The sequence below is a fragment of the Podarcis erhardii genome, assembly GCF_964252035.2.
Source record: "Podarcis erhardii genome assembly, chromosome: 10".
Taxonomy (NCBI): domain Eukaryota; kingdom Metazoa; phylum Chordata; class Lepidosauria; order Squamata; family Lacertidae; genus Podarcis; species Podarcis erhardii.
The window spans coordinates 34,610,882-34,634,332 of NC_138500.1; the positions used below are offsets into that span (position 1 = coordinate 34,610,882).

General features: G+C 42.2%; 1 protein-coding gene across 2 annotated transcripts in view; it reads right to left on the reverse strand.

Moving 5' to 3' along the window:
* Positions 1–23,451, reverse strand: part of LOC309351595 (solute carrier family 23 member 1-like) — a 47,994-nt gene that overhangs the window by 19,492 nt on the left and 5,051 nt on the right. The window contains exons 2-4 of one of the 2 annotated variants that reach the window (XM_081879369.1): positions 18,884–18,959; positions 16,169–16,321; positions 13,896–14,053 (exon numbers count right to left, since the gene is read on the reverse strand). In XM_081879369.1, the coding sequence (XP_081735495.1) occupies positions 13,896–14,053; positions 16,169–16,321; positions 18,884–18,940 (368 nt within the window). In that variant the 5' untranslated portion in view covers positions 18,941–18,959. Of the gene's footprint in view, positions 1–13,895; positions 14,054–16,168; positions 16,322–18,883; positions 18,963–23,451 lie in introns of both variants that reach the window. The other variant, XM_081879368.1, reaches the window with a different exon arrangement.

Consider the following 23,451-nt stretch of genomic DNA (forward strand, 5'->3'; position numbering starts at 1 on the left):
GATTCAGTATAAATATTCATAATGGACCAAAGACTGTTCCATCTTCTTGTTCAGCTAATGCTTGTCCTAGCTCAACCTGTTCTGTATTGAACAGGCCTACATTTCTTTGGGCACCCACTCTTTCTTCCATTCTGAGCAGAGGGGAGGTGCAAGGAGAGAGTGCAGCAATGGTTGATATAGGAGCCTTTTTATCCATTGATTGTGGGGAGGGCTGATGGGATGGCATGCCTGCGCCATTTTGTAGCCCTCCCTATTTTTATATGTGGCAGTCATTTTGTATTGTGCCATGTCCCCTATGGGAGCCATTTTGTGTTATGCCACACATCCCTCAGCAGCCATTTTGTGACTGGAATCCGCTGCACTCTCTCAAAATTCCTGCTGTGCCCACAGATCCAAAGCAGTTCTCAAATTGATCATTGGCTCTCAACCAGTGTGTTGACCTTACCTAAGGAAGATCACACCAGCAAACACCACAGTTGTCTACTAGAGAGAAACTGAGAAAGGGAAGGAGAAAGAGAAGAGACGAATGAATGAATGAGGAGCAGGAAAAGAAGGCCAGATTTCCATAGTAGTAAAGAAAAACAGAAAGGCTATACTGTAAAGAAAAATATGATGCAAGGTGGAAGAAAGTGGGGTCCATAAGGACTCCAGCCTAGATGACAACAAGAAATATTCAATCCACGAGCCCTTCAGAAGAGGGTGCTCCTACACTACCTGTTCCTCAGGACATTCCTTTGCTGCTCAGTTCCTACGTATTGTATTGAAACCAATAGGATCATATTTGAATTGAAACAAACAGGATCGATGCCCTAACAAAAAAATCAATGCAAAAGAAAAGTGGGGTGGGAGGGAATATACATTATCACATGAAAAATAACACACACGTGTTCATTTTGCAACACAAACAGGTGCCACAAAGTACTCCTGCAGGTAGCAATGGCTACAATTATACTTGCAGGCTCCCCTTATGCCCCGCCCTGTAGGTGGCTTTGGAGTTTGCAGGCAGGCAGCAGGTACTTACACTTGCTTATGTCGGGGTAAACTCCAGTTATGAGGGGCAGATTACATGTTACCCAACAACAGCCATGTGCAGTGAAGCCTTGCCAGTCAGTTCTGCCATTTAAAGCACCCTTAGGGAGAAGGCCATTTGCACAGTGCTTAAGCCATGGGTAGGCAAACTAAGGCCTGGGGGCTGGATCCAGCCCAATCACCTTCTAAATCCGGCCCACGGATGGTCTGGGAATAAGCATGTTTTTACATGAGTAGAATGTGTGTTTTTATTTAAAATGCATCTCTGGGTTATTTGTGGGGCATAGGAATTTGTTCATTTTTTCTTCAAAATATAGTCTGGCCCCCCACAAGGTCTGAGGGACAGTGGACCAGCCCCCTGCTGAAAAAGTTTGCTGACCCCTGGGCTTAAGCCTTCACTTCCCAGTGGCTTTCCCCTAAAAAAAATCCCCTTTCACCCATATCACCCTTCATCTCAGACACATACATATAGAGTATCCTGGGCTGCAAAAGCAGCTGAGGAAGGAAGTTTCAGAACAAAAAGTGATGATTAGCCGACAAAGGACCAAACATTCCCTTCCTTCTTCTATGCAAATGCCAATACCTTGGAAACCAAGGTAGAAAAGTGGTTCCATGATTTTCTCTTTCTTCCGGATCTTTAGTATGGCAAGAACAGGAGTCTTCCTGTACTAGCCACTTAGAGCATGGTGACTTGTACAGCTGATTGCTGTTGAACTATATCCACTGGTCTCCCTTCAAGGCAGTGTCATGGGAATTACACATATAGTAAAATTAAATTTTGGAACTGTGTGTGAGGAGGGCTGGGTGAGTGAAGGTTGAAATGTGACGGCCGTGTCTGCAAGAAAATGATGAGAGAAGAACAGAACGGCGTGTACCACAGGAGCTATTGCTTTAACCATGAAGGGCAAAGGAAGAAGGGAAAGATAAGAAGGTTGCTATGCCTTGTGATTAAACAAGTAGAAGGAAGTACTGTCATATATGGCCATCACTGCTGCTTTGCCTCCCTTTGCTTAAAGGTAAAGATAAAGGAACCCCTGCCCGTACGGGCCAGTCGTGTCCGCCTCTGGGGTTGCGCGCCCATCTCACTTAAGAGGCCGGGGGCCAGCACTGTCCGAAGACACTTCCAGGTCATGTGGCCAGTGTGACAAGCTGCATCTGGCGAGCCAGCGCAGCACACGGAAACGCCGTTTACCTTCCCGCTAGTAAGCGGTCCCTATTTATCTACTTGCACCCGGTGGTGCTTTCGAACTGCTAGGTTGGCAGGTGTTGGGACTGAGCAAAGGGAGCGCACCACGCCGCGGGGATTCGAACCGCCGACCTGACGATTGGCAAGTCCTAGGCGCTGAGGTTTTACCCACAGCGCCACCCGCGTCCCTTCCCTTTGCTTAGAAGTGTATAAATGATTGTGCTTTTTTCATGTTGGTGGTGCCACCCATCAACTACTTGCTGGTTGAGGTTTTGCTGTGCTTTCTTTGCGACACTTAAATAAACGTCTTGTTAACTGACACAATTGGAGCCTGGATTTTACCGGCCGTCCAGGCTGAACCTACATGGTATTGAACTCCAATATTTCCCCAACAGCAGCACTTTTGATGGGGAGTTATCATATTTTCCCGCTGCTAGTCACAAGCCAATATATTTTGTTTTGGGGGAACAATGATTTGTTTCCCCAAGTATAGCATGAAACAGGGCTACACAGGTGTCATAAGCTGCTCCCTCTCACACCTTCCTCTATTTTGGTTTCTCAATCGTTGCAGTGGTTCACTGGCTATGCTTTTAACCTAGGAACAGTTCAAGAGCTTGTACAAAGAATGGAGGCAGAGATCTGTGGCATCCAAAGTTTTGGCGATTTCTTGCCTTTCCTTAGACCCAGCATTAACCTCACTAGTAAATTTGAATTATAAGACTATAAAGTATTTTGGACCCCATGTTTGCATAGGTGTGCAGGGACAGTAATAACTTGTCCCCAGTGCAGCCAGTATTTGGAATGTTGCAAAGAAATCCCATCCAAAAAGTACATCTTCCACTTTGTAGGAGAAGCTGAGACCAAGGCAAACATGGTGACTCTAAGCATGACCACATTTTTCAAGACAATCCTTTATCATCACCTTCCATATTTACATTGCCTTTTCCTACACATCCAGCAATGCAGAAACACATTAACTAAATAGACATGCCTGCTTCTCCTTCATCTTAATTGTCATTTACCGCTGTTTCACTGCTCTATGAGGTAAGTTATTTAATATTTGCCATCCTGGGAGTGTCTGTGGGCCTTTCCACAATGACATCACAATTGAAATAAGCCTCGGCAAAGTATATAAATGAGTGATACTGCACTGTATGTACCCAAGACTTCAAAGGCGTTTTAATATTTTATTTTATGAGCCACAGCTCACTAATTTCTTCTGGAAATAGTAACAGGCATATTGCTACCTGAGGCATTCATTACATCCATTATGCCCCTGAGCTCACTGTATCAGAGAGTTACTTGCACAGATCAGAGGTTACATCAGAGGCATTCCTAGAGGTGATCTGGGTGTGGAGGAAACAGATTCCTTAAAAGCTCCTGTTTCATTGGTAACCTTCCATTATATTGAAAGATATCATTATTATGTCTAAAAAATGTCAGTGGGCTAAGACAACTGAAGCCTACAGGATGGCGCCTTGCTTTGTGTGTTTTAGAGCTGTAAATCATGGCTTCAGAACCTTCTGGAACTGGGAGTTCTTTCTTCTTTAATTACAACAAATGCCAATATGTGGCGTAATTTAGCTTAGCCATCAAGTTCACTGGCTGACCATTTCCTAGCTTAACCTACCTTACAAGTTTAAAATGAGTAACCACTGTGTGGAACTACCAATCTCAGCTCCTTGGAGAAAGGCCAGGATATAAATACAATTTTTGTTAAAAAAACAACAACAATAAAATCCCTATTGAAATGAAGAGCTTTTGGGATAAATGTTATGAATGCTTCTCTCCACGTCTCCGGAATTTCTTTCTCCTTCAGAATCATATTCATCACTTCTTTCATTGGTTGTGACAAGGTTGTCTCCAATTCTTTATAATACCTTGCTGTAAAACCGTCTGGTCCCGGAGCTTTCCCATTTTTCATTTTTTTAATTGTCTCTTTTATCTCTTCCAATCTTATTGGAGTGTTCAGCCTTTCTTGTGCCTCTGTCGAAATCTTTTGTATCTCTTTCTCCTTTAAGTATCTTTCTATTTTCCTTATGTTGTTCTTTTCTTTATTTCTATACAGTTGATTGTAGAAATCCAAAAATCCTTTCCTAATCCCTTTAGGGTTAGTTATCTCCTCTCCACCCACTTTTATTTTATTTATTGTGGTTCGTTCTTTTCTTTCCTTGGTCCGCCATGCCAGCCACTTCCCTGCCTTATTCGCAAATTCAAAGTTCCTTTGTCTTAGTCTTTTGATGTTCCACTCAACTTCTTTGTTTATCATCATTTCAAACTCCTTTTGCAGCACCTTAATACTTTGTTTGATTCTAGCATTGTTTGGCTTCTTTATCAGTTTCTGTTCGTTTTCCATAATTTGTCTTAGTATTTCCTTCTTTTCTCTTTCTCTGTTCTTTCTTTTAATCGAGTTCTGTTGGATAAAATACCCTCTCATCACCGCCTTGCCCGCGTCCCAGACAACACTCCTCTTCGTTCCTTTATCCCAGTTATCTTCAAAATATTCTTTCAATTTCTTCCTGGCCTCGTGGATTACCTTTTGATCATCCAATAAGTAGTCGTTTAATTTCCACCTAAACGATCTTTCTTCCAAACCTTTAAGTTCCAATTCCAGAGGACTATGGTCTGAGATGACTCTTGGTTGAATTTCTACCTGGGATGTTCTTGGTGTCAACTCATTTGATATCCAAATTTGATCAATTCTGGACATTGATTCGTTTGGGTCGGAGTAAAATGTGAATTCTTTTCTCAGAGGATGTCTTAACCTCCAGATGTCTATTAGATTACAGCTCTTTACCATCTCAAAAAAAGGCTTGGGTAACTTCCCTTCCTTTGAGTTGTTATTTCTTAGTCTGTCCATTTCTAAGGAGACCACCCCGTTCATATCTCCCATCAGAACTATCTTTTGGTCTGCAAATTCTGATAACTTGTCCTCCAATTTTTTGAAGAATTCGGATTTGTTTTCGTTTGGTGCGTAGATCCCGACCACCATTATTTTTTCACCTTGCCAATTTATCTGGATTGCCATCATTCTTCCTTCATCATCTTTGAATATTTGTTGTGCTTCAATTTTGCTTTTAACATACATTACCACTCCTCTCTTTTTCTTTTTATCTGAGGATATGAATTCATTGCCTAATCTCTTATTGATCAAAATTTTTCTATGACTCCTTGCTACGTGAGTCTCTTGCAAGCAGATTATATCTAGATTTTTCTTCTTTAAAAGTTGTTCCACCTTATTGCGTTTTTTCCTATCGTTCAAGCCATTCACATTCCAGTTCCATATTTTTAGAGCCATGTTGTTTTAATTAAGTGTGTTTAGATTCCTTCCTCCTCTTCTTCCTCCCCCTCCTCTCTCACCTCCTCTTCCTCCTGTTCCTCGTTTCTCTGGCCGTTTTTCCTCTTTCTCTCTTCTCCTCCCGATGCTCCTTTCGCTTCTTCATCTTCTTCCGTCGTTAATTCTTTATACTTTCTTTGAAATTTACTTATTTCTTGCGGGCTGGTCAGTCTATGTCTTTTACTCTTGTAAAAAAAGGAGATCCCCTCGGGGAACTCCCATTTAAATTCTATATTGTTCTTTTTGAGGGTTTGGACTATTACTTTATAGGGGTCTCTCCGTTTCAGCAATCTAATTGGGATGTCCTTGAAAATGATTATATAGCCGCCATCTATGATTAGCCTTTTTTCTCTGTTTTTTTGAAGGACCAAATTTCTCATATCCCTATCTTTGAAGGTTATGAGGCAGTCTCCTGGGTATTTCTTCGCTTTGGTCGTTTTGACCCTCATTCTGAAGGCATTCATTATCGTATTTGCTACTTCGACTTCCTGAAGTTCTAACCATTGCGCCAGTTCTACTATTAACTTTTGTCTAATGTTCTCGTTCTGCGTTTCTGGTATCCCTCTCAGCCTCAAGTTTGTTTCCCGTTGTCGAAGTTCATTCATAGAGATGGCATCCCACATTTCTTCTTGAGCTTTGTTAGTCTCCTGAAGTCCCACCTTAATTTTGTCTTCCTCCCGCTTTAATTCTCTTATTTCCATTTTTGTCTTTTTCATCCCTTCTTCTAATACTTGGGTTCTTTTGGATACTTCCTTGATTTGCCCTTTAAGTTCTCTTTGACGCAAGTTAAAAATTATAGGCCAATTTCTTTATTGAATACGGATTACAAAATCTTTGCAGGGATATTGGCAGAAAGGCTGAAAAAGGTTTTACAAGGAACTATACATGAAGACCAGGCAGGCTTTCTTCCTGGCAGACAAATGAGAGATAATGTGAGAAATATTATAAATATTATAGAATATTTGTCTGCCAGGAATGAGAAGCAGGCAATGCTAATGTTCGTGGATGCGGAAAAAGCATTTGATAATGTATCATGGGACTTTCTGCTGAAAAATATCGAACAGAGGGATATGGGTAATGATTTTCTCAACGGAATAAAGGCAATATACATGGAACAAAGAGCCAAATTGATAGTAAATAGTGTGATCTCAGAAGAAATAAAAATCTCAAAAGGCACCAGACAAGGTTGTCCATTGTCTCCATTGATATTTATCATGGTCCTGGAGGTGTTATTAGATTCAATAAGGAAAAATGAAGGAATAAAAGGGGTGGCGGTAGGAAAAGACCAACATAAAATAAGAGCCTTTGCGGATGATTTAGTGCTGACGGCTGAAGATCCGTTGGAGTCGGCAAAAGGAATACTGGACGAAATTGAGAAATTTGGAGAGGTGGCGGGGTTCATAATAAATAGGAAGAAAACCAAAATCATGGTCAAAAATATGGAGAAAACAGCACTGGAAGAATTACAGCAACAAATAGGAATTGAAATTGTTAAAAAAGTGAAATATCTAGGAATTTGGCTGACACCCAAAAATATCGACCTTTATCAGAACAACTATACACCGACATGGAATAAAATTAAGAAAGACCTGGTAATTTGGAACAGATTAAAACTATCCTTCTGGGGCAGAATTTCACTAATTAAGATGCAAGTATTGCCCAAAATGCTATTCCTATTCCAAATGCTACCAATATTAAAAGGAACGTCGATCTTCAAAGAATGGCAGAGGCTGATCACAAGATACGTTTGGCAAGGGAAAAAACCAAGAATTAAATATAAATTATTGACAGATACAAAGGAGAGGGGGGGCTTTTCCCTGCCAGACCTGAAGATATATTACGAGGCATCATGCCTCTGTTGGCTGAAAGAATGGATCAACCTTAAGAATACAAAGCTGTTAGATTTGGAAGGATTCGACAATATAGCCGGATGGCATGCTTATTTATGGAAAGAGAAGAAGAAGGGTTTTAAGTCATTTGATAACCATATTGTCCGGAGAGCGTTGTGGGAAGTATGGGATAGATATAAAAACATATTGGAAGTAGGAGTCCCACACTGGCTGTCTCCATTAGAGGTGTTAGCTGTTAAAAAAGTCAACATGAGAGATAATTGGGCGACATATGGAGAATTGGTGATGAAGGAAGGAGGAAAATGGAGGATAAAACCATACGAACAAATAAAAGGTCAGGTTTATGATTGGCTGCATTACCTCCAAATAAATGAAATGTTTAAGAAAGATGCAAAGGAAAAAGGGTACAGAGAAAGAGAATCTAAATTTCAAACTGAAATAGTGAACAGCAATTATAAGGTGATCTCAAAAATGTACAAAATCTTGCTAGATTGGCATACGATGGATGAGGGGGTAAAGGATGTGATGATTCAATGGGCCAGAGATTTGGGATACAATATAGAAATAGATGAATGGTACAAAATATGGAACGAAAACATAAAATTTACAGCTTGTGTCTCCCTAAAAGAGAACTCAATGAAGATGGTGTACAGATGGTATTTAACGCCAGTAAGATTAGCCAGAATGTACAAAATCAGTAATAAATGCTGGAGGTGTGGAGAGAAGGAGGGTACATTCATGCATATGTGGTGGGAGTGCAGTAAAATAAGGGAGTTTTGGGGGACAATACACAACGAACTGAAGAAAATACTAAGATATAACTTTGTTAAAAAACCTGAAATTTTCTTATTAGGAATAACAAGAAAGGATATAACAAGGAAAGACTGTAAATTTTTTCAATATGCTATTACGGCGGCAAGGATGTTGGTGGCTCAGAATTGGAAGGGAAAAGAGGTCCCAACTTTGGAAGATTGGAGGGTAAAGCTTATTGATTACGCAGAATTAGACAAATTAACAGGTAAAATAAGATATCAAAAAGATCAGAAATTTTTGGAAGACTGGGGGAAATTTACGGAATATTTGGAAACTGCATGTGAGGAACATACAACGTTAGTGTGTTTTAAAGAAGCTTTGTAAAAGAATGAGGAACGTTACGTGAAGATATATAGAGATAGAACTGTAATACTTAATAGTAATGTTGAAGTCAGGAAATGTGTAGATAGGATGGAAATTACGAAAGATTGTCGGAAGAGTTGAGGGAAGTCCAGATAATGAAAATAAGTGATATGTACTTGGATGTAAATAAGTTTTTCTTTTTGTGTTGTTAAAAACTCAATAAAAATATATGAAAAAAAAAAAAAAAGAAATGAAGAGCTTTAGACCAGGTCGAAGTGACTTAAGTTGCAGCTGACCTTGCAGTATTGGCGATATTTACTGTGCCTAAATCAGAGACGGTGAACTTGTGGTCCTCCAGACATTGTCAGATTACAACTCCTATCATCCCTGATGGAACCCAACATCCTCTGGAGGGCAACAGGTCCCCCATCCCTGACCTTAATTCTAATTTAAAAGGTTTCTACTTGTCTGTCTAGTGAACTGTCTAGTTTTCCAATGAAGTGAGCCATCAGTGTTAGGCCTGCCAAAAAAAGAGCTCATAAATCTAGAGAGGATAATCTCCCTGCCCTACCTACTATATCAGTGCTGACAGCAGCAGCAGCAGCAGCCTCTGCTTGAGGGTGGGTGGAACCATCTGGACTGAGCTGATTTCATCCCTGAATAATCTTCATCCCTGACTGATCCACAAGTCTTCAAGGGCTATGATGCCACAGTGCCTGGAGAGTAGTATTCTCCAACTTGGTGGCCTCCATTTTGGACTGCCATCAGCCCCAGCCATCATCTAGAAAGCACCAGATTGGGAAACGATGTCAAGTGATTTGTTAGAAGGCAGGAAGGGACAGATCTATTTGCCTCCAGAGCTTATCAGTACTCACAGTGCAGCTCCTGCTGGAACTGAAGGCAGCTGCTTTATACAGAGTCAGACCAATTAATCATCTAGGTCTGTATTGTCTACACGCTGACATGCGGCAGCTCTCCGGGGTTTCAGACAGGGCTTTCTCCAGCCCTACCTGGAAATGTCCAGGATTGAAACGGTGGCCTTACCAGTCCAAAGCATGAGCTACTCAATGAACTGTGGCCCTTCATCCAGTTGCTCCTTTGTCCCAGTGATATGACAACACAGTGATATGGCAACACAGCTTTTAGGGCAGTACTCGCAGTACTGCTCTATTATTATTATTATTATTATTTAAAAGTAGGAGCCACCTGTAAACTTACCTCAACCTTTTGGGACCAACTCATATAGCGGGAGTAACCAATGTGGTGCAGATGTTACACTACAACTCCCATAATTCCTGACAATTGGTCATGTTTGCTGAGACTGATGGGAATTTGAGTCCAACAACACTACGTGGGGCTACCCTTGGGTCTGGTTCAGAGGCTCAAGCAAAATGCTACAGATGGAGAGTTGACGAGGCTAAAAATATTTTTACTGGCTGCCCATACACTACTGGACTAGGTTCGTAGTTCTTTATTAATTTACAAGGCTCTTAACAGCTTGGGTGCAGGATACCTCAGGGACCATCTGATCAGTTAAACACATTTTGAACCCCAAAATGTTCTGTGGACCCTAACATGCAAAGACTTGCAAAGGCTTTAAGAGAGCACTCTGAGCCTCCAGAAGGTAGAGGCTGCTTCAAAGACTGCTTCTGAACAGTGCTCTTTGAAGCAGCCCCTCACTCCCATTTGTGCCTCTGTAGGCTCAAACAGAACCGAAAGAGCATCTCTTAAAGCCTTTGCACATGGGGGTTCACATTTTTAAAAAAATTGGGGTTAAAAGGGGGTCCTCATCCTCAAAAAAGTTGGGGAATGCTGTCTTAGGAGATTCAACTCAGCAGCTCTCAAAGCTATTTGCCAAACCTCTGCCGAATCAAAAGAGCAATTGTGAAGTTGCAGGAGTGCAGGGGGGGCGGGCGGTGTGGTGAACTCTGAAGTAGACTCTGAACAAAGATTATCTGTGCCCTGTGCTGAGAGTTTGTTTTTGAGAAAAGAAACACCGTGTCTTTGAATAATGGTTTGTTTTGCTTCCTCTCCTGCTGGCTGGCTTAGAAGAACAAAGGCACATACAAAACGGCGCATGGCTATTCTTTCAAGAGAGTCTCATGATAGTCTGGAAAGGCTGCTCATATGAACCCTTGTCAAAGCTGGACCCTGGAACTGCTTCATTTCATGAAGCTGATCTGCACTATAGAGCTCCATGTCAAATTTTGTTTCTTTTCATGACTCAGCAGTAATCCCTGCAAGCTTCCTATGCAACACAAGCTTCCTTCTCCCAGGACTGTAGGATCGGGGTCATTATCCTCCACCACCCCCTGCAAAAAATAGTGCTGAATTTGCACAGCTGCACCCCCACATCCCAATAAGGATTAATGTACACATCACATGACAACAGCATCCGCCAGAGGCACACTGGTCCTTCTCATAACAAATTCATAACAGTTACAGATAGGTAGCCGTGTTGGTCTGCCATAGTCAAAACAAAATAAAAAAATTCCTTCCAGTAGCACCTTAAAGACCAACTAAGTTAGTTCTTGGTATGAGCTTTCGTGTGCATGCACACTTCTTCAGATACACTAAATTCATAACAAGACAATATAGATAGATACACTTCTTTAGAAGTTTGTAACCATCTTGGTTTTCAGGGAGCCACAGCTGAGTGAAAGCTACACTTTGCTTGAGCTACACAGCTGTTTTAAGGATATGTATATTTGTACTTGTTGCAAGAAACACTGGTGCATGTACAGCAAATATGATTGCTGCATAAAGGGAATGAATTGGCACTTGTCTCCCCCGCCCCTAGTCAGTGTCAGGGGAGGAAAACGACTCATAATGAAGGAAGAGGGGTACGACAATAATGTGGAAGAGACATTGAAAAAACTTTTGTCTGTTCTAACTGTGGGAAAGTTCATGTGTCAGTTCTATTTAAATACATACTGTCTGTGTTAACTTGTTCAGGGTTTAACTCAGGGGTCGGCAACCTAAGGCCCATGGGCCACAAGTGGCCTATGGGGGTCGTTTAACCGGCCCACAAGCCACCCCCGAACTGAGCCGGCCACTCGGCGAGTCCCCGCGCACTGCGCTAAACTGGTGCAGCGCAGCACAGGGACTCACTTCTGCAGCACCAGAAATCGTGTCTGCACAGACGCCGGAAATTGCATCTGCACAGACGCCAGAAACTGCGGGCATGCGTGCTCGCAATCTGGCCCATGGTGGGATCTCCACTGGAGTGAATCAGCCCAGGTGAGGTAAATCTTGCCAACCCCTTGTTTAACTTCTCCCGCATAATGAAAGAAAAAGAAGAAAATGTAGCATACAGGGGTACCAACTATAGGGGGCTCTGAGTGCCTGAGCACCCGGAATTTTTTTGTTGTGGGTGCTCAGCACCTACACCACAGGGCCCCCATGCAACTTCTGAGGTATCACAAGGCCTTTCTGAGGTCTTGTGAGGTCTCAGAACCTGATTTTTGGTGCCACCAGAAGTCAGGTTTCAAGACTGGGGGCCCTGCATAACGTCATGACGTCATGTACACTGGGCACCCATAACCTGTGGCCCAGGTTGGCTCCCTTGGTAGCATATAAACCCAGCCACCATTCTCAGGGTGTTAATAGGGGCACAGAAGCTAGAACATATTATGCCACACACTAGTCTTGCTGCACATGTAAGAGGCAGAAATGTTTTCCTAACTATACAGCCAAGCTTTTTCTTTTCAATCCTAACCCATTTTAGGATTTGCATCAGGAGCAAGCGATGTTCCAAAATTCCACAGCATCTGTCCAAACTGGGTTTAGAGAGAGAAGTACTTCCTGGAAAAATTCTCACCTGTGCATTCCATCCAATACATTTATTTCTTTAGCAAAATAATTCATATCCTGCCTTCCTACTTTCCAGCAGAGTAGTGCCCAAGGCAGCTAACGGTCAAAGAATAAAATAACCATCAACAATTAAAGAGCTGAAAACAGAAATAGCATGGCAGATAATTAAACATCACAGTCAGCTTAAAACATCAAGGCAAATAAAACATTTCACAGACATTAGGCAATCCTTTATGGGATCAGAGATCTAATTATGTCCACTTATGGGGAGAATACAAGTACCAGAAATGGAAGGTGACTAAAGAACCTACACACCATCAATACCATCCAGCTTGCTTACAAGATCATCTGCAAATGATTCCAATGTTCCTTAAGGTTGGTGATACAGCTCTTAATGATTGCTAGAAAGATGAAAGCATGCTGCTTCCACAATGCAACACTCAACAGCACTGCATGAATTAAGAACAAGATTCCACGCATTCTCAGAAGATGTCAGCTAGTGAGCAATTTCCTGGTTTCTTTATATCAATGCCCACATACACAAAAATGGAACACAGTCTCTGAAGATTTTGGAAACAGATAACATTCCACAAAATCTAACTCCAGAATTTTATAGTTAACTATGGAGGAGAAAACTTTTTATTTTTGTACAAAACCAACTTACATTTTACTATCTGTATTTAATACAGGGGCAGGGAACCAAATCTGACCAGTGGACTGATTCAAGGCCTCGCCCACCCCTGCAGGCCACTTTGACAAGTGGAAGAGAACACCCACCTGTCAGCCAACAGACATTGATGTGAAAATGTTAGAAGAGCCCCCGCACGCCCTGACAGCATCAGATAGCTGATTAACGCCAACAGTGAACTTCACTTGGTCTGCTTACAGACAAAGTGTGGATTTAAACCACAACTGCGCATGAACATTTTTCTTCTAAAATGTCCATTTGCAGGTGTGGTTTGAATCTAAACTGTACCTGCAAACAGACAACATTAAAGGGACTTGCTGTCAGTTAGTGAGCTCTATGTACCAAATAGCAATTGAGAACACATTCTGAGCCCCCATTTGTTCCTTTGCAGCTGCATTTTTGCATGCCCCACACCTGATGTTTCATATACCATCAGCATAGTTTGGGGAAAAACCACCTCACAGGCCAAATTAATAGGTCTGTCAGGTGGAGGCTCCCCACTGTGGCTTTTAAAAAAAGATTCCTGGTTCCTAATCATTTTGCTTCACTTATTTCAAAAGGAAGTCACTAAAACCAGTTTGTAACACTATATTGTTCCATTGCGCAAACATAAAAGGAGGGACACGCAATATTTACACGCTAATATGCATTCTCCACTTTTATCTTATCCTCTGCTTCCTGGGATCCTGATCTAACTCACTGAAATTAGATGCTGCTGAGTTTATTATGCTTTAAGTGAGGTTTTCCAGTCAAACTGTTTAAAAAATTCTCTTTCTTAGTGAGCTGTTAGTAGTTTAACTAATAGTAATACACTGCATTCATCTCAGCCACATGCAAATGTAATGTAATGTTGCGCTCCTAGAGGTACATGCCTACCTGACTCCAAAGATGACTTGAAGAAGGGTACAGATTCCCGAGACGAAGAAGATGGTGCTGATCAGGTGACTCTGTGTCAGGGTATCATGCTCCAAGCAAAGAGATTTGGACAGGATGAGAGGGATAGCAACAAGACCTCCAAGAGCAGTGAGGTAGTGCTAAGAACCAAAGAGAGAGAGAAAAAAAAGAGTTAAGAGAAAGAGCTTTGTTTATAATAGCAGAGAAGACAGGGCCTTTTTTGTGGTGGTACCCAGAGTACAGAACTTCCTTCCTCCCAAGAGAGGTGAAGTTGGCTTCCACTCTTTGAAGCTTCAGGTCTGCTCCCATTACTTTAATGTAGCTGGATGTCTGTACTTTCCAGCTTTAAGAATGTGTGGGGTAGGTAAGGGTGAGGCTTCAAAGGAACAATTGGATACTTAAAGTGAGCTCCCAATTGTTTGGGACCCAACACTCCATGCTATGCTTCAAAGTCCCAACAATCAAGGCTTCAAACCACAGCATCAGCTGACGTCAAAGTGACATCAGGTGACTGACAGGTCAACCCTCTGTCAAATTTGGGCAGCAGGAGTAGATAGATAAGGATCTGGCCTGTTGGCCAGAAAAGGTTCATTTTCTCCAATGTAGGCAATACTGTATTGCTTCAGACTGCAGGTAGATGCTCTTTCACACACAAGAATCCCCCCAAAATTGATCTATTGGAGAACAGGTAAGTTAGACCCATTTTTCATATATGTTAGTTTTCTACATAGAGTGTTCTTTTCAAGTCTGGTTCTGAGAATTTAGGCTATAAACTGCTTTGTGGGAACAACAACATATTCTGGCTCTGCAGCAGCGGAGGAAGGATTTTCAAATCTTTCCTCTCTCCCTCCCCTTACCATGCTCTGTCCCCAAAACCACTAATGAACACAGAGGAGAGGAACACAGGTTATTGCATTGTACCTGTCTTCCCCTTGCTCCTTGCCCCAAGCTAGTGACAACTTTTGCGGATTAAATTAGGGGGGGGTGCAATCTTAAAAACACCTTCCCTCACCAAAATAGCTCCTGTACAAATAGCCTCCCTCCTCCAACAAACAAACAAAAGAATGGTTGAGGTTCCTGTTGCTCATCTCACATGTAATAACTTCTACCTTAAGCCCTGAGTTTCATTGACATAATGTCCCTATCACTAAATCAATGTCTGAGCATTACCTCAAGGCTGCCCGCTACAGACTCCACTAATAGGATTATACATATTTATTACAAAATGATTTTTGAACCGATGAGAATGAGGAAGCTGCTTCATGTATCAAACTGCCTGAGAAAGTTCTGTCAGTACACGTGTTTTAAAGAGCAGGCAAGTCTACACCTCAGACAGCTGAGGGAATTACAAAACCCTCACAAAGCTAAAGCTGTGTGAAAAAGGAAAGGCTGAACTAGGGTTGTCAGAACCAATGTGGGGTGTTGTGCAATAGAGCCCTGGGCAGACGTGGGTGACTGAAATCCCCATTGAGTCATAAAGCTGGACTTGCAGTGCTGGCTCCATGTTTTATGAGGTCTTTCAGCAAGATACCTGTCGTGGGCATCTTTCTTCCCTTCAGTCATTCCCTTGGTCTGCCTCTGGGCCAAGTTCCAACCAATATGCAACACTGATTCCTAGCACTCTCCCTCTGGGCCAGAGGGTAAAGAAAAAGGATGAATAGATCGCCTAGGCAAGTGGAGCAACAACAGGACCAGTGGCTGTGCTGAGATAGGTTTCTGGTAGGTTGGAGCTTTTTCTGAGGAAAATTGGAAAAAAATGACACTGCCAACATCACCTGCTATACATCTGGATTTTCCCAGACATTTACCCAATTTCTGCCCAGACACTGCTTGCGGTTGCAGTATTCCGGATATGTCCGGTAAATTCCAGAAGTGTGGCAACCCTGTGATATGAGCCTTTGCAAACACAACATTACCAACCCCTGATACCGATTCTAGTGATCTGAGTGGCCACCAGTCACTCTCTCTCCCTCAGACTCACTTGCCTCACAGAATAAATGGAATTACCCCCAAATAAGTAATCCTGAATTCTTTGGAGGGATATAATTCTCCCTTGAGAGACATAATCTCCCCCATATATACACCACCCAGAGCATTTTTCCTACAATATAATCAGTACACGTTTTGGCTCCTTTGCCTATTTATCACATACTGACTGACTTTAAATCTGTTAGAATTTATTATTAACCTCAGCCATAGTTTTGTTCAACTGGTCACAGAAGGCCCTCCACCTAACTTTTCCTTCCAATCCTCACCTGAATTCCCAAGAAGATGCAGAGGTACCAAGGGGGGATATCTGTGACGGTGTAAGCGAGACGGCTGGAGTCTTTGCCTCTCTGCCTTTCTTCGCACTCTGGAACTGTGGCACCAGCTTCAGGGAAGTTGCAGTAATGCCCTCCATCATCAGTCTGCAGGAACAAAGGAGAACTTGAACCGGAGGGCACCAGCATTTGCTTCTCTGAAATGTGTTTTACAAAGTTACTGGTGCCTCTTTGGGGCCTCTGGGTGCCTGTTTTGCTACCTGTCTCAATATTTTTTTTTTTGCAAAATTAATAAAGTATTAAAAATGTGGACGGATTGGGAAGGGGGAAAACAAAGTTATCTGTGAATCTATTTCAATAGTAAATCTTCAGAGCTGGCCCCTGTATTTTCTAATCCGTTCCTTCTTAAACAAGCTCACTCCAGTTTCATTCAGAAAAGTTACGGAAAAGCACCTCTGGCTTTATTTTTTAAAAAGACAATAATACACTACAAATGTTTCATTTACCCTGCTCTTTCTCTGCAGCATGGTTTGTCACATGTATCACATGCATCATAAATAGGAAAGACATAATGAGGTTGAGCTGATTTCACTCTTGCTAAAGAGGACAACTTTTTATTTCTAGTGTAACTGTATCAGTCAATGGGGAGAGGGGGGAGGAGACTTGAAAGCAGCAGTGACACACAACGTAAAGAGAATAAGAGGCAGGTAATAAAATCTGCAGCAGATTTGAAAGCTAGAACGAGCTTGGACATTGGCCAAGTTATCCCTCTCAAGTTTGTTATCATCAGGCTCCCTTTTTGAGGAAGAGAGAAGCTTAGCGATCTGTTCCACTTAGTTGCTATGAGGGGGGAAAGAAACACACCATCTAATAGGAAACTCAGGTGCTGAGTGCAGGTAGCTATGTAACCAAAATTGGGTCACTGAGAAAATAAGGCGGTAGGAAATCCAAGATTTGCAGAAGTACAAGTAATGCTTCTGGGCAGAAGGGATGATTAAGGTGGCAAAGAGAGAGAGGACCCAACAGACATGTGGAGACTGGTCATTTAAGTGGCCAATAAAATGCTGAGTATCAGTCATTAGAGTGGGGAGGGAAAGAAGAAAAACAGGAGGAAATATTACGAAGCATCTGAGAAGGGGGCATTGCTGCCTGGAACCCCACACAGGAGCACTTAATTTTGTTGCAGTCCCTACTTGCTGATACTAATAGTAAAAATTAATAGTTGTTTTAAGTAACCCTATGTACAGACCACCCAAAGAGCCTTAGAGGTGTAACAACAACAACAACAACAACAACAACAACAACAACAACAACAACAACAACATTGCTGGTACTATTCATTTATACAACACAAGCTGTGCATTTTCATTCAAACTTCTGCTATGAAGTTATTTGCATGTGGCTTGGACTCTTTCCAAACAGCACGAGGACTTGATTTACCAGACTTGCTGATGGCAAAGCAATTTAGCCCTGGAAGTCTAAACAGCAAAGGCATCCTCCAGCACAGAGAACAAAAGAAGAATACTGAATTTCCAGTGGTCCAGCTAGCATGTTGTCTAACTAGTAGTAGCTTTCTAGGGTCTCTGGAATAGATCTTTCTTAGCAGCTGTGATCCTTTAACTAGAGATGGATCGTGGACCCTTTTGCAAGCTCTGCCTACTGATCCCCTCTTTGAGGCTATATGAAAGCATAACACTTTTCACTGCTGTGCTGCTAGATATTATCTACATTGTTTACAAAGGTAGTCGGGCAGGTGCAGTCCTCTTTTAGCCATGTATTTGTGCATGTGCACAGATTTGTGTTTTTTTCTTCTCCTAGGCGTGCAGTCTAATTCTATGAAAGTTTACTCAGTTGTAAGCTCCGGAGAATATAATGGAATTACTTCTAAGCATAGGCATAGCTGGGGGAGGGGGAGGGGGAGGGCAGCTGCCCCCCCCCGATCAAGTAAAACTATAGAAATACTTAACTAACTGACCAAACACATTGTTAGACCTTTGTTAGGGGGGTCAGAACCAAAGTACCCCCCCCATGAAAATCCTGGCTACGCCCATGCTTCTAAGCAAGCGTTAACAAAACTGCAGCCTCAGAACCCACCTAAGGCATACCATGATGCAGGATAGGGGTGCGTAAACTTTAGGAACGTTCACTATCCTAAAGTTTTTAAAATGCTAACAATATTTCTTTGTTCTGGCCTGCCTTAATCTAGAGTAGCAGCAGAAAAGCAAGAGATTATCTTTCTTTCTTTTTAAGCAGAGAAGGAAATGATAGGGAGTGAACTGTCATGTAATAAAAAAATAATCCATTCTTCCTCTCTCTTATTTGTCAAATTTAAAGGACTATACAAGTAACGAATTGTTACAATTTACTCAGAAACAGAAGTGTATTCAACATAGTTCCACCACACATAAGGGGGGGAAGAGTTTTACAAGAAATAAATATGTTTTGGCAATTATAAACACAGCCTAACATTGCTAAGTCCAGAGGTGTTAACCCATGCCCACCCCCACCCCAGATTCCACTTCCCAGGAGACCTAGCCAGCATGCCCAATGGTCAAGGATGTTGGGTGCTGAACCCCCAAGTTCCTATCCCCTGGCTTACTCTACCCATTTCTCTCTTTCCCCACTTTTTTATTTTTATTTTCTTGTTGTTTGGTTTTATTCAAGCTCACTATGCAGGCATCTGATTTAAAATACAAATATAGAACTTACTATAAATATGGGGTTGTCTAGTCCATTTGGGTCCTTGTTTGAGGGAGTCATCTCCATTTCAATGTTTCTTCAGCACCTTCTTTGAGAAAACAAGACAGAAGAGAAGATGAGATTTCCCATAAAAACTTCATGCTTCAAGCTCTGAACAAGCGGCAACAGAGAAGCTGAATGAGCCTGACTTGTAGGAGTCCAAATTCTTTTCCAGGCATTCATGTGAGAATTACTGCAAAGGAATTTCCCTTTTCACTGGCTTGCTGAAATAACTCTCCCTCTCTTTCCACTCAATTACACAGGATGGTTAAGTTTCTAAATCTTTGAGATTGCCCTGCCTGACACACAGGGCAGTGTGTCAGTTTTCATGGGCATTGCAGATAATTCATTAAAATTTACTGAGTGCCCTTCCTAAGTTAATGCATATTTTCGTGTTGAGTAACAGATTTGTTTTTTCAGACTGAGCAATATTTTAAAAAACATCCGCAGTTGTTTACCGTGAAACAGAGAAATGAAACTCAAAAACCATACAGATATACCTGTCACCTGAAGAATATAACTATTTGGTAACTTTACATATTATATATATACGTGTGTGTGTGTGTGTGTGTGTGTGTGTGTGTGTGTTACACATCACCCCAATCTCCAAGAGGTGATAGACTCCACACTTACCCAGGATTTGGTTTCTTTGGAATGAAGGTCAGTGAAGATATATGGTTTTATTTACACATAAATATAACCTTAGCATAGGATGAGGAAAGAGGGTCTCGCAGAATTGACACCCCAACAGATCTTGCTCCTTTAGTTCTAGCCTGGACCAAGGCTATTCTTCTCCTATGTAACGGCTAGGTGAGTGGGGTGGAGAAGAGCCCACCCATCTGAGTCTGTGGCACAGAGCAATTTCTTTGCATAGGCTAAATCATGGTACTTGACTAGCCAGCGAAAGCCATTACCTTGACAAAGGAACCAGTTCTGGCAAGTCTGCTCTCATACGTTCTATCCCCACAGATACAGGATCCCAAGATACTACCCACAACAAGAAATATACATACATACATATATACATGCATGTACACACACACACACACACACACACATGCATCCATATAGTTTTTAAGCGTTTAATGATAATGAGCCTACCCTGAAGGCTTGATAGTGGGAAGCCAATATACATGTTTTAAATGTTAGATTACGGATCAGTTTTAGAATGCAGTTGTATTCTGATGGCAAGGAAGTAAAAGGTGTAGCAAAAGAGGAGATTACGGATGGGTGTTTGGTCTGTTCCAGCAGGGCTCCCCTCTTATGTTGCTTGGTACTAGAAGGCTCTACCACCACTCCCCCCGCCCCATAACATCCATCTGTTATTAGGAATGTGGGAAGTGTAGCCAATTAGGCAATTAAAAACAACATAGAATTCCACAATGCGATTTTTGGTTAGAACAGTTTGCTTGAGAACATTCCCATCACAATTGGTCACCAATTATTCTTTCAGTAATGCAAACCGAGGAAAGGTGAGCTGTCTGACTTATTGCAATAGTTACTCAGAAAACCCTGGCATGCTATCTCAGACTCCGGTTGAGCATGCAGAAGAGCTAACCAGCTTAAGAGAGATGCCACTCCTGACACTCACTGTGTTTCATGCTGAAACTTAGCCTTCAGTGACAAATTTTAGTGGTAAGGTAACCATTTTCTTGGTGCATCAAAACAACAAGAAGCAAGGCACTGGAACAATGTGCCCTACTTCCTAAAACACCACATGCTGTTTTCAAGATGGACTGAAAATCTTACTCAGCTATCTCTTTCATACTTCAGAGATTTCAGTCAGGATTATCCAAACACTTTCAATTGTCTCTCTGCAGCTCTGAGGATTGGAAGCTAATCTTCTCCAAGAAAACAAAAGATTCTCAAAGATTCATAGGAAACAGAGTTCCGTACCCAGTAACACAACTTGCTTCATTTTCCTGTGGCCTTGTAGAACCATGGCACACACTCGGTACCACAGATTCCTCGAGCATTAGGGTCAAAATATTAGGTCTGAATGAAGTTTCAATATTTAACTAACAATCCAATGGCCAAAGACTGCCAAATAAAATCACGCGGCTATGGTATGCTTGGCCAGCTATACTGCCACAGGACTGGGGAGAGGAGAGGAGGGGGGCAATATGCAAGGTGGTGGGTGTGGGGTTGCCTTGCTCCTTTCATTATAAACAGGGGTGAGAAACCTCCAACCCATGGGCCAAATTTGGCCTGGCATGGGTTCAATTTAGCCCAGGTAATTTTTGAAAGCCACACCCACCTGCCCCATGCCTGAAAGCATATATGAGACACGACTATGTTGGCTATGCAACCAATTTCCCCATGGATAATTCGATCACAAAGTCAATCCTTGCAGAAAACAGCTTTGCTGCCATAGCTAATCTGCCAGTGCTTGATAAGCGTCAAACACAGGGATGGCAAAGCCCCTTGTGCTACAATTCCCAAGCAGCCAGCAACCTACTGACAGTTGGGCACTTGGAAAGCACTATGCAAGGACTTCGACAGGTGGGGAGGACAACCACCTGTCAAAGTTGGCCCACGGAGGTGGGGACAAAAGGAAGGATCGGGCCTGCAAAGCCAGGAAAAAATTCCCCACCCCCGGTGATCAATCATGGTTTATTGTAACATCCAATAACAATGTGAAAGACATAGATGATGAGAACTGAATGAAGCAATGGGTATTGCCTAGGGGCAGAAACCCAACAAGAACTGCAATAACTTTGCGCCAGCACTTTTAACCAACTAATTGATAGTAGAACCAGCCAGACGGGTTGCAAACTCCACCAATGGCTACCTCAGAACATATGCTCCAACCTTTGTTACTGATATTATTTTCTGATATTATTTGCGTAAATGAACAGTGTGACAGCTTCTGAAAACCACACAAGCTCATTATCCAGTCTACCAACAGTCCGGACATGCATTAAGATATCATTTCTAGCCTTTCCAGGTTTTTAAAAACTGCATTTTATTGATTTTCAAATATAACAAGCCTAAAAAGAACTACAACAGTGTAGATGCTGCTATCTTAATAAAGCAGCTTGCAAGCCTCCCTGGTGTTGACCATTGACAAAACTACTCAAATTAATATTCAAGTAACAAGAGTTCGCCTGGCAAGTCTGATCAAGAAGTTGTGCAGTTTGTGTGTATGCTACCTAGGTTCTAGGGGAAGCAGGGCCTTGCCTGCTACTAGATGGATGGAGAATATGGGTGTGATAGACATGCCTTTGCTAACAATGGACTTTGCTGGGGCAACAGATTACACAAAACAAACTATAGAACTGATGATTACATAATTTCTATAGAAGTGGTTCAAGCCTGAAGAAAGCACATGGATGCAGGTGGCAGAAATAATTGTAGAAACATTTTGCTGCTGTCTAGCATTGCAAACATTAACACACAACAATAACACACAACAGGTGTACAGCAGTTTTAGAACCAGTGTCACTGTATGTCAGGTCAGCGGTAGTACCTCTGGTGGGGAACATGTTGTGCTCCTTCTGGGGTAGTTTGTAAACTTTTGGTCTCCACCTTACATTCAGCCCTTACCTGTGGCTCCTAGAAGCTGTCTGCATGCAACAGCAGCCATACCCTGGAAAATGGCTTCAGCTGGTTGGCTAAACCAGGTGAGTGTAGCCGCTGGGTCTGAAACTCTCTGTGAGTTAGGGATTTCCCCTGCATGTGAAGACAGGCTCTGGTGGATTGAGCGGATGAGACCAAGAGTGGGTTCAATAGTCAAGAAGCTGGTTTCTTCACATGCCATAGAGGTAAGTGTGGGGCAGATAGGGCTCATCAACCTGGGAAGGTAGCCCATCTAGGAGAAGGAAAACTCTGATCCTAAACCTCTGCTGCCTTGCGGGATATCTTCGGGAGAAGAAAAGGCTAAGAAGTAAACCCTACAAAAATCTGGAGTACAGTTCCATAAGACAGTTGGATGGTGCCTTGCATGCCTCCTTATAGCAATTCCTGCAGCCAAGCTGGTGCCAAACATATCACTCTGCTTTCTTTGGGCTAAGGGGAGGGGTGTTGTCAACTGGGCAGCCCAGGACCCCCAGGCTTGTGCCCCGAGGAGGTCACTTCAAGTGCTGCTAACACAGCAGTTTACTTCACCCCAGAAGCGCGCTCTATTGTTGAGAGAGAGAGAGAGAGAGAGAGAGAGAGAGAGAGAGATGCCAACAACAACATGGTCACAAATGAATTTCAGTTAGATGTGAGGCTTCAGGCCTCTGACAGCTTCCCTGTTTTCCTGGCTTATATGTGTGTCTCTAAACACTCAGTCAATCTAGTTTCCCAATAGGTCATGAAAAAAAAGTTGAAGTTAAAGTTTAACGATGTTTACAGACAATGTTGTAGCATAATGATCACAATTACGACAAAAAGCAGATCATTACTAATGATAACAAAGATAACATTTCTTGTGCAAACAGTGAACAGGACAAATCATTATGATTATTCCAGTAAGGTGAATAAACTTAATGACCAAGACAAGATGATAATGCCAACCTGAATAACAATCAGATAAGAACATGAAGAAGAATCAG